This window comes from Metopolophium dirhodum, chromosome 8 (assembly GCF_019925205.1).
Source record: "Metopolophium dirhodum isolate CAU chromosome 8, ASM1992520v1, whole genome shotgun sequence".
Classification (NCBI taxonomy): Eukaryota; Metazoa; Arthropoda; class Insecta; order Hemiptera; family Aphididae; genus Metopolophium; species Metopolophium dirhodum.
In genome coordinates, this window is record NC_083567.1 from 24,947,573 (window position 1) to 24,960,889 (window position 13,317).

At 31.7% G+C, this 13,317-nt stretch overlaps 1 protein-coding gene across 6 annotated transcripts in view; it reads right to left on the bottom strand.

The window, feature by feature from the left end:
• Nucleotides 1-13,317, bottom strand: part of LOC132950004 (adenylate cyclase type 5) — a 197,181-nt gene that overhangs the window by 97,754 nt on the left and 86,110 nt on the right. For all 6 annotated transcript variants that reach the window (XM_061021174.1, XM_061021178.1, XM_061021172.1 and 3 more), the window contains one exon: nucleotides 229-459. In XM_061021174.1, coding sequence (XP_060877157.1) covers nucleotides 229-372 — 144 coding nt within the window. In that variant the 5' untranslated portion in view covers nucleotides 373-459. The remainder of the gene's footprint in view (nucleotides 1-228; nucleotides 460-13,317) is intronic.

Sequence of the window (13,317 nt, forward strand, 5' to 3'; positions counted from 1 at the left end):
CGTGTACACGTATAGGTATATACCGCGCAGTAGGTACTTCCGCCGAAATAATGAAATTACTCGGCGGCCGTGGCGGGGTATATGTGCGTTGCACAGCGCCCGCACGTTGAGGAAAAACAAATTGCAACGGGGATCGGGTCCGTAGGGGGGGGGGGGGGGGTGAGTGAGGGTATGGTGGAAAAAAAAAGGCAAACAAATAAACAATACGAAACCAAGAAAAACACTCACCTCCGCCGTGTCCTGTGTCGGAGCTCTCTTGTATTGTTTCAAGCTCAGTCTGCGCCACGTCCTGGACGGCTGTTTTCCGCCACCAAGGACGCCTCCTCCTCCTGTCCCTACTCCTCCAACTCCTCCTGCTCCGGCCGTATCCATCGCAGTCGTCGTCGTCGTCGTCGTCGTCTCCGCGGTCCCGAGGGACTGACCCGACCTCCAAGCGTGTGCGACCGTTTATGTCAACATCTTGATATCACATGGAAAAAAAAAAGAAAAAGAAAAACATTATACTGACGAACAACAAATGAAAGCACACGCCAAAGTTTTCGGCTGCTGATGGGTTTCGCGTGTTTCGGGTAGGTACATAATAATATTGTGTGGGCTGCGGCAACACAATACTCGTCGCGGAAAAGTGTACATAATATATTGTTTAATTAGTACAATATATAGGTACGAAAAACATTTCCGACGATATTTTCACGGCGGCGGTCCGCTCGACCGTGTTGTTATTGTTTTTTAAATACTTTTCCAGTCGGTCGTTTTTGTTTTTTGCCGCCGAACAACGTTTCCGACTTCCGGCCGGGGACCGGATAGAGAGGTGTTCTATACACGCCATGTGTGTTGATACGGGTTAAGTAGTCGGCACCGCTTATAATATTGTACGACTATAATAATATTATTATATGCACGTACGTATATTACTGCGATATGTTTATTATATTGTGTAAATAGGTACCTATATTTCTTATATTATATTACCGGACGTTTACAAGATAAATAATTCTTCGTGCTTTATAATTCGTAATTATTTTTTATCATTTATTCTTTCGTTTTTTGTGTGCGTCATAAACCCTGTTTAATATATTATGATATAGACGTTTAATTATTTGAACAGCTGACTTTAGTTTTAAATATTATGTAACTAACACAATCATCATCCGAAAAAAATCTCGAAATATTTTCTGGTTTGTGCATCGTAAAAAATCGTTTAGATATTTATGTGCAACGATGATGCTTTTAAAAAAAAATACGAATACTCGCTGGCTGCCGGAAATTAAATATTTTAACATGACTTTTGTGTCTTCATTACATCCAATAAACGTTACTTACTTAGTTAAATATTTATACGATATCTCGGAGATTAATAATATAGTATAACAAATTGTATTATAAAAATATAACTAAACCGTTAAAATGTCTTATCACATAATGCATTATATTGTAGTTATCATAATAGTTACTCATATTATACTAAAATACATATTGTTTAATTTATTGCACAAAATATGTGTTTTGGAACAAAATAAAAAACATTCTATTAAAAAATGATACCACCATATTAAATATTAAAAAAAAAATACCACCCAACGATATTGATGAGCGCCATGATCATTAATCGCGAAAACCTGCGAAACCACGAACATAATACCTTGTAGTACCCTCGGTGAAATAGAAACTCAAATCGAAAAGGCAATATTATTATAATTTTTTTTTTTGGTTATAAATATGTAACTATGTAAGTCAAATAATTTCCTATTGTTTTTTTTCGCACATTTGCTGACTATAATATACACATTACACATCCATCTACTAAGCATGTCAAATTACCAGAATTTTTACTATCGTACTATGCCATATTATTCGATCACTTAACCGCGCGTTATTTTGCGTGTGCTAACAATTTAAATTAATAAATTCTACAAAAAATCATAGTAAGTAATAAATTGATCTGCAGTATAAAGACGGCGTTAACGTGAAAATGTGAAATATCACGCACAGTACCTATCTAAAACAGACATGAATTAATTTTTGCATAGTAAAATCGTGGGTTCAACTTTGTATATTATCTAACGAACGTCCTTGCAAGCTTATAATATTGATTACTAAACGTAACTGGAGTCTGGAATAATTAGAATCATTTACTATTGTAGATCTGTGTGGAAGTGAAACATCATCCGGAGGTGTGACAAATGAATAACTTCCTCAATTATGTCATATATTACAATTGTATTTTCATAACCATACCTACTGAATCTGCAATTTAAACATAGGCAAAGATGATTTTATATTTTAATAGGGAATAAAAATACAATTATTTTTTACACTAGTGTTGCAATAATGAAAACAGAAATTAAAAAAATAGTAAGTTTCAATTCACTTACCCAGTTATGATAAACATGTTATTAAAAAAAAAAATGTATGTAGGTAGGTACTAGGTAGGTACATCAAAATATAATAATTGAGTGGAATAAAAGTTTAAAATTACGTTCTAAGAGTAATTTTTATTGTTTTAGAATCTGAGCAGAGCGATAATAATGTATTGATTTTACAATGATGTGTGTTTTTTTATAATTGTCTATAGTTCTATACATGATTAAATGTTCAAAATATTTGGACTTGTTTTGAGTTATTTATAGACATTTGAAATTTTCCATTTTTTTAATTATTTATTCTATAAATGTCAATACATTTGTATTCATTGGGTCAAACAACTTTAAAATGTAATACGATAGGTATAAGGTTTTATAATAGCAGTTGATAAATATTAGAACCATAGGCACGATTTTTTTTTTTATAAGTATTTAAAGTTCAAATTTCGATAAAACTGATCAAAATCTCGAAAATTATCATTTACATTTTTATAGCTAAGAATCGAAAATTTGAAACATAGATTCTCATAAATAGTTCATACGTACTGTACCCAAAAAATCTAAAAATATATAAACACAGTTATTTTTACAGACATTTTAAATCCAACTTTGTCCGAAATTACATATTAAAACCATAAAACATAACGATTTTAGTTATTTTGTTGTAATTTTTTTTTTTTTAGAAGAAATATATATCTAAGACATAATGAGTATATGTGCGATAAGAGGGAAACAAATAAAACATGATTTACATAATTTGGGGAAAGAAGCCACCCACTGATTTCGACTTGGTTTATATCTTTATTTTTTTTGTAATTTAAAATATTATCCGTGAGTATATGTAACTTTTAGAGTATATTATTATATTTTATACAAACAACGACATTTTAAAATGTATTTTTTTTTGTCAAAAATTAATTTAACTTACTGTTGGACTAATGCCAAATGGTAAAATAAATTACTTTAATTACAAAACTATACCATCAAATACACTTAGTAATATAATAGGCTGACAGACTGTCTTCACTCAGAACCGTTTTTCGTATACAATGATTTTATGTCATTGAATTCAAATTTAACACCATCCATTACAGTGACCCACTTGTAATAGGTTACAGCAGAGCGACTTCCACTTACCCGCTTTTGTATTAAAACTTTAAATAATCTAGTGTAATTATAAGTTGTCATTTTATACCCTCATATGCTAAATATAACTATAGTGATTATATAACAAATGTTTATATAACAGTTACAAATAGTAATATCCCAGTTCCACTTTAAGTTTTTCCTGTATTAAGTAGTATTTGGTTTACTTAACAAATCAAATTATAGCAAAGAATAAGTTTGTAATTTTAAATTTTAAAATATATTTTCAGATATCGATTATGTAATTTGAACATCAAATCATTTACCGTGTACTCAACTAAATCACTTTCGTTTAAAAATATATTTTCGATGTCCCACATTTTCTCGATTATGAAAATGTATTATTACAAACGTACCTACTCGTATATTTGCATATTTTATCGATTGTATATATTGAGTTATATTGTATAAAGAAAATATAAATTTTTTTGCACAGGGTCAATAAATGTTATTTATTTTAACCAGTCCATAAATTATTGAAAGAATTAACTCCTCCTGCTAAATACCAAGTCAATAAAAAACTCTGATTTATAATTTGATTATTTTTTTTTTTTGAAACACAATACAAACTTTGGATAGAATTTTAGGTGAGTCGCGAACAAAATATCACACCAGTCCACGCATTGGATAATAATACGAATCATATTAATATTAAAAAATATTAATATTAATATTACAAAAATAATTTTCCATAAATTTATAAATAGTAATTTGATGTGTATTATAATTACATTTTATTAGCACCAAATTATTTAACTAACAATGAATCGACAAAAGAAAAAGTATAATTATTATTTCACCCCATTTAGTGTGAAAAGCTTTGTTAAATTCCTAGTATCATCACACGTTGTTGTTGAGAGGCTGAATTTATTACAATTTGAATAGCAATTAATAAATAAATAAATAATTGTTGTTTGCTGTTTCCGTTATAGTAGTAAATCATCACCAACAATAATGATTTCAAACGTTATTGATTTTCCTTCTGTTGACTATATCTACGTTGAAAAGAGATTAATGATGATGAAAAACAAAAAATTCGACACGTCAAAATATGTTAATTGATTAAGTATTAATAAACAATACTATTGGTTCACAATCCATAATGTGTATATTATGTATGTATACAACTAATATTGTTACGGAACAAAACTAAATAGATATGTTTCGTGGTAGGTAGCTGGTATAGAGAAAAAAATGAGTGATGCATAATGCTATTTGACGTTAATGAAATATTGTAATTAAAGGCACTGGACGAAAATTAATTTAACTCATTGGTTCTGGGATAGCGGTGTGTACGAATTATTATTGAAATCATTTTTTTTTTAGTATCAAACTTCTGACGATCTGAACCACACCGATTCATTTTCCAGTTAATATAATTGTTCACCTATTTGTTTGGTAAGAAATAAGAATACAAAATAGGTAACTCACTGTTTTGTTTTCATCAATATGCAAAATAAGTTTTTAAATTAATTAAAAAGCGTATTAAGAAGTATAACCAATAAATGAAGAAAAGTAGAATTTAAGAATGAATCATTGAATATCGTATGTACCTATAGGTAGTAAAATACAAAAAATAATATACTAAATTCAAATAAAATTAAGATACTGGATTATGCGTGAAACACGAACAGCTGCAGATATAGGCTGAAGGTCTGAAGGAACGGGATTGAGAAAAAAACAACTACATAGTTCGATTTGGACGACGGTATATTAAATGGAACAAAATAAAGAGCTTATGCGTAATGTGCAAGACGAAACCCTATACATATAGTGCAAAGAATATCGAGAAACAGAATAAAAACGGTTTTATTCGACAGGAATTATATTAGGCTAGTTGTACGTCATGTAGTCATGTAGAACTAGAATGGCGGGGTAGAGGACCGAGGTAAGGGAAAAATATACATTAATCATGAACACACGTAATATAATGGAGTACGAGTTGAATGAAAAAAAAAAAAATTCTATGGACGACTCGGGTTTGAAATTGTACGGCGAACCGTTGCGGTGTGTCCACCCCGACTGATTCGTGCAATACGGGGGTCCTTTAAATCTCTTTAAATGTCATTGCCGAATTCGCGTGACCGCACCCTAGCGAGATGTAACTCGGTTCGTCTTCCGATTACGACACCGTCTTGCAGTCCCTAGACAACCATATCGAGGCGTTACCCTTTTCCGCCAAACTGTGGTACGTATATATATTATACATAATGTGTATCAAACCTATATAATATTCCCTTTCCGGTCAAATAAAAAATGTTCGTTTTTTTTTAAATATCCTACGCGGACTGATAAATTGTACGTAATTTTTGATAGGTTATAGATAAAATATACAATACAATGCAAAAAGTAGGTACTTACTAAATAACATTCAGTTTACACGTGATGCTATATAACGCTAAAACTATAATACTATCGTTATAACGCGTATAGCACTTGTTGGCTTCGTTCAATATTATTTTAAATTTAAACGGCAGAGAATATTAATCGATAGCGTAAAAAAAAAAAAGATTAAATCCTTTATAAGAAACAACGGAACGATCAGTTTTGAAACAACGATAAAAAAAAAATGAAGTCTTCAAACATTATTAACATAAATTATAGAAACTATCAAGCCTTAAAAAAAATTATTACAAAATTATTATCAACACCATTTTACCTACGCATGAATTTAATACCGAATAATGCACGAAACGACGCTGCTAATGGTGAAACAGCCGACGAGATATTTTAAGTACCTCCGACCCTCATATTTTTTTAAGTGTTTCGACTTTTTTAAGAACCTTAATTGTCGAAAAAAGTAGCTTTATTCTTAATTAAAAGTATAATAATTTTACTTTGGAAAAAAAATCTTTCCAAGAAACTCGGAACCAGTAAGAACAACATTCATTGACTAAATTGATTAGTTTTATTATTGGTTCCGATCGGACGTCATAAATCATCACAACACGTACGCATATCAATATCGACTTCACCGTGGAACATCAGTATCACAATATAATGTTATAATAGGTAGATACTTAGGTAAAGTTCCTAAATTGTCTTTGGCTGACATTCGTGTTTTTCGCTATACGGTCCACAGGACGTCGTGACCGGCAAACCGTTGATTTAATAATAACAACACGAAAAACAACGACATCATCATCATCGTCGATTCCGAATATATACGACAAAGCGTTATTTGTTTAAATATAATAATATGGTATTAACATTGTATTTCAGCGACGAAAAGTTTATTACGACAAACACGAGGGATGGTTATTCAGACACGACGATGACTACAACGATCGTCGAGGTCGAACTACTACGCATAATATTTATGTTTTTAAGCCACCGCGCAAATTGAAACGGCTCTCTCCGCGACGTCATCCGACTGTTATTATACGCCGACGAAGTCGAATTGTTTGTTCGGGGGTTGTCTTGCCGGCGACGTAATAAAACACTCTGTCAAACTTCGTCACCCTCTCGACGATTTTTCAGCAGATATCTCGGACGGCTTCCGGACGGGCGTGCAGCAGCGGCACCGCAGCACTTAGGGGATTTTTAATTACGTTTTAATGGTGTTTGCTCTCCGACCCAGAGGAGACATCGTCAGGTGACACGCCATGTCGGTCGATTCACGAGACTTTATTATATTGTTAACATTATTAATATTGTTATTATTATATGATACATCATTCGTATATACCTATACGATTCCCGCGTCGTCGCGCACTTGACTACGCCGGGATGTCGCAATGCCTCAAGTCGAAGACACCGAAAACAAAACAGGAATTAAACAATCATTTCGACCCCTCTACCGACCGGCACACCTATATAATATAAACGTGTTATTTATATTTATTCAATTAAATCCTTATTTTAACATATTATTATTATTATTATTATTATAATCACCTCGATCGTACATTTATTATCATATTATTTCACTTCGCGATGCCACAATAGAGCTACACGTTTATTTACATTTTTATCATTTGTTTAATACTGTCATCGTGTTGTGCGTAAGAAAGACATAAGTAAAATAACAAAATATTATTAATATCGAAAACGAAATTAAATTTATAAAATCGAATGCCATCATAATATTATGATGTAGGTATCTCTACAACAATATGGAGTGATGAGAATGAATAAACCTAACCTAACGAGAATGAATTATGGCATAGTTATAACAGGCAATGGTAGCAATAACCAACAACATTAATAGTTATCAAGTCCTTAATATTAATATATTTTTTTTTATGTATACACCAATACAGCGTATCACATGGGTACCCGTATCATGCTATTTTTGACAAGCAATTATTGACGCCCCCGCGTATTACGTTTCACATGCCATGCACACGTCGATCGAACCTTCGACCACCCGAGTACTGTTGCCTCTATATTATTACAATACAGTAAGTATAACTTATATAATAATATTATTATAATATACGATTGTAATTTGAAAACAGTATCGGTTCAGTTTTTTGCCGTTATAACGATAATAATAATATATTGGTATACCTAATAAGGTACATCCTGCAATAACAAGTATTATTATTATTATTTTTGTGGCAATGAGACCGTAGGACGTAGGTTGCACTTATTGATTTCGAACGGGATAAACGCGTATTTAATATTACAGCGTGTTTTTGTTCAATGCAATACAAAACTTTAAACGGTACCGTTGGAATTTAAAAAACATAATGTACAAGATGATTCACCGGGCGCACTCGCACTCATTATTATTCGTTTGAATAATGAAATTATTCAAATTCTAATATTTTAAATTTTTAAATGTATGTATGTACGTAATATAGATACGTCATTACTTATTAAATTAATTTTATGCCGTTTAATGAGTGTCCTGTGACGTTTTAAACTTATTTTTTTACAAATAGTAACTACCTTTTTTTTCTGCATATTGTTAAAGAGATGAGTTTTTTTTAAATTTTTGATGTTGGAAGGGAAAAAATTTAAATTTGAACTTGAATAATAATAAGTACTAGATTACACGGAAAACATTTTATATATTTCATATTCGATGTAAAACAATTATGAAGGATTGATAATATCCTTATTAGTAGGTGTCTACCTAGGTATATAAAGTTATAATTCAGAAACTACTGTTGAAACTACCTTCACATTAGATGCTTCAGCATTTTCAAAAAAAGTATCTCCTTAAGGATTCACAGAAAAAAGTTGATTCTCATATTATGAAATAATTAGTTTATGAGTCACCATAGGGCATTTCTAAAATGGTATATTTATGGCAACGGTGCCTGTAAATATGGTGTTTACGTGTACAAAATTATCAGGATTGAATAAATACATTATTAAAGGATAAAAGGGCGTATTATATGTGGTGAATTACATATACTTGTCTAGTATTCTGTATATTATAAGAAATTTTAAGTTTTCTACTGGGAATTAATTATTTAGCGAGTTGTTGTATTCGATATAATCAGACTTCATTTTGGAAGAGATGTTTGTACACTAACCCTCCTCCCACCGTCAATTTAGTTTCTAGAAAATGGTTAGGTACATGATATTATGCCATCCAGTTAAAATTTGACTGTCAAATACGACGGAGAGTAAGACGAAAACCACCGAACCATTGGACCATCCTGCAGCAGAATGTGGAATACAAAAGCTCAAAATTACCTACACCTAATTTTGACATTTCAAAAGCGCGACACGTTAATAATATATAATAATTATAATATGAGCTATTCAACCGGTTTAAATAATGATAAAAATCGAACCTGACATAGTGATCGCATACCTACCGTTTTGTCGTATTGAATGACTCTATAGAGTTGATAATAATTGAGTTTTTGCTCAAATCCGCCGCGACGATATGGACGAAAATGTGTATGGACGTGTGGATTATGTGTGAGTTTATCTGCCAACAATTTTGGCAAGTACTTACCTACTTACTATTATATAACTGTATTATTATTATATTATGTTATTATATAACGTGGCCGCCGGCAACTCAGAAAGTGGCTCGCAGAGGAGATACGTGATATGACTTTGAAACGTTTGGAAAACGTCTGCGGAGTAATCCCCTACAGAAGTAAGTAAAAATAGTAATAATAAAAAAAAAGAATGACAGAAATGGTAGACAAAAGGAATCGAATCATAATTATATTATAATCTATAAATCCATCACACGAGTGATACATACACAATAAATAAACAATAAAATATAATAATATATAATATAGGAAATTGTAGGCGCCTCGTCATAATAATATTTCTGCCGTGGTTTGCACATTGAGCATTTTATTTAACATTGTATAAGCGTGTTGAAGTTGCACTAATCTAAGCAGTGAAGTGTTTAGGAATTTTCGATCTTTTTCATATAATATTAAATAATAATTATATTGTATTCTCAATACATCAACATATTTTATATACATGGTATAGGCACTGTTGTACGTTATACATATTATTATGTAATACGTTTTCAATAGAGAAGCGGGGTCGAAGCCTCTTAAGCCTCCCTGGATACGACACTGAATCAAAGTAAAAATATCCGGTGAAAAAATATCCACGGAAGTGTATTTGAGAAAAAATGTCCACAGTACGTCAGGTACGTATATTATTATTATTACATAATATCATGTCTGAAGAAAAAAATATCAACAGTAGTTCCTAATATGGTAGGAAAAGAATAAAATATATTCATAATATTATTTTAGTCACAGTGTCCGTTTAATGTCTTGAATACTCTTGATTATGTAATCGTTGCTTGTAGCACAAAAAAGTGTGGTGATAAATGCCATATGTATTCATGTTTTCCAACAGATAAGTGAATTAATATTTGAGTAAAGCGAACATAATATATAAGTAGGTAGATAGCCTATAATATAACGTTGCAATTCTACTGCGATATTATGCATGATTATGAAAACTATAAGTTTTTTAAAGCATTAATTAATTTGTTTGTATTTTATAAGTATAAGCCATTATATATAGGTACCTACTATATAAGTTGATACGTCATATTATACAGAAAAAAAATATAAAATAAAAGACACCTTCCTATATTTTCTATGCATTAGTGCATTACATGTTAATACAATTTTCAAATAATATGTTTTTGCCATGAATATGATCTTTGCATTCATATTTTTACCTTGGATAAATTTCTGCTCATACATATTTTGTCCTCTGATATAGTTTATATATGTTGTTCCTTGAGGATTATTCGTGGATATTTGCCCTCCCCCCTATATTTTGGATTATTACCAATGCGCACTCAGTCACTATACAGTATACATCTGACAGAAAGTCACGTCGAATCAAATATTATTACCTGGTACCTTCCACGTTATACGTATTATATATTATTGTTGCCCTGAAGTTTGATATCATAATAATAACAATAATATATTCTACCCCTGCGCGCGTGCATCTATAATAATATCGTAGAGGATATTATATATTATAATATTATTATTATACGCCGTGTCGCATATTATCCCGATCGTGTTATTATTATATTCTAATCATGATGGTATAATATATATTGTAATATATTATTATCTGCTGCAGTTTCCATTGCCGCCTCCGCAGTGCCGTTGCGTTGGCCGTACTCACAATAATAATAATAATAGTAATGATATGTACACGGTTTCCTCTCAACTTGTTACGCACGACGACGAGCTCCCGGCGGAAGTGGTGTGTATATTATACGGTGGAAAAGGCGGGTGCGTACGAAAAAGAGAGAGAGAGAGAGAGAGAGAGAGAGAGAGATAGTGAGGGGTATCAGGGATAGCAGGGGTTTCAAGAGAGGGAGAGAGTGTATTTGTGTGAGAGTGAGGGGAGGGTGTGAGGGAGTGACGACTTGCGAATTATAGCGCACGCGGCCACCGCAGAGGATTGCGGTGGAGTCGATTCAGATACAGTTTCATACACCGAATGAATAAAACCCGAGACGACAACACTACGATAATATATATTGGCGACTTGTGTCGATACAATATTATACGCGTGATTACAACATGCGCGAAAAACCACCCCGCTGAATTAGAAATGTATATTCAACACGTGTCACGTCGTGATGACTATTATGGTATTGCTGCGGCACTTGCATACGCGACGACGATATTATTCGATCACCGCGGTTAGGGTCTGCAAGGTCGGCCGCCGGGGACTATATCCCTTTTATACATTATGTTATCGTGCACATGCACACCGTATAAATGTAAAATGGATAAAAAAAAAAACAAAATAATGCAGAACAAACATCACAATCTGTATTGTATAGGTACCGACTACCAACCATAGGTTAGCGCCTGGCTCGCGTCGTAGGTGCGTTGGTGCGCGATGCAGTGTGTGTACCCACACTTATCGAATGTCTCGTTCTTTTCCGCGCTCGGCTGTTTTTATTTATTTCCCTGACGTGTTTGTCGTTCGATGCCGCGACTTTGTTTCGGGATTTTGATTGAATACTTTTAAGGTTTTTCCCCCAAACTCACGTAGAACATACACAATATACGAGCAAACGTCCAATTCCCGGGCGGGTGTGTGTGTTGTTTTTGGCAAAAAGCTTTTGAAATAAACTCGTTAAAAATTCACATTCAACTCTCTATATCACGTGCGGTATCGAAACTTTTTCTTCGTTTAAACTGTCGACTTTCAAAGGGCAAAATATATTCTGTATGAAAATAAAAACCTGTATACACTGCGATCTTCAGAGTTGTTGATATTTTATCATTATTATTAATATAATATTTTCCCTTCATTGTGTAGAAATTAATATCTGTAAATATATTATATTAAGCTTTGTACTCGAACTTACTGTAACTAATAATAATCGGCTTACTTTTTTGTTTCCGACATTTGTTTTCAGAGCAATGATAATATTCGCTATGGTTTCGGAACAAAATGTATTATGTATTATGAATTATATAAGTACCAATATTATTGTATTATATTATTATATTATTATATTATACCTTCTCTTGTTTGTAATAACGATTCAATACCTACCCAATATTACACTGGAGCTATTATACATAATTTAGGATCACAACTATTTCATCGTGCCCATTTTGATGGATAATTAATGCGAGTAAATGTTGTAGGGTCGAGGGATTATTATTAATGACAATTTTCCAAATTGCAGAATATTTAATGAACTATAGTATTATTCCTATAGGTATTCGATAAATATTGTTTTCCTTTTAGCTTATAACTGGTAAACAAATAAAACGTATACAACGATGATGCTCTGATTGATTGGATTTTATTTTAATATTCCAATTTTTGTTATCTAGTACCTATTGTCGGGTAAAATGAAATAAATTATAAATTTAAATTATTATACAGTATTATTATGTTTTATACGTTTTTTTTCGAATGTATTAAATATTTAACCAAATTTAAAGGAAGTGTTCCCTAAAAAACTACGATAATGGATCACAATTGTATAGAATATTATTTTATTGGATGTACTAAATCTATTAACTATAATTTAAAAGAAGAAAAAAGCTCATTATTTGTTCTAGGTATTCAATTGGTTTGAACTATTAAACAATTTTTTTTCTTACATTTTAATCTTATTCTTAAACAATATTATTGTTTGATAAACGTATTATATATATTTTCAACCAAACTTTATTAAATATAATAAGACATCAAATATTTCTCTGACCTAAATTACTCAAACAATGTACAATGGTCAAGTTGATATAAAAATTATGTATACCTAGAATTCAAGTCGAGTTAAAATAACTGTCAGAAGCAGATTCCGTTTTCCTGAAACTAATATTTTCGCCTTGAATACATAACTCAATAAAGTGAAGAA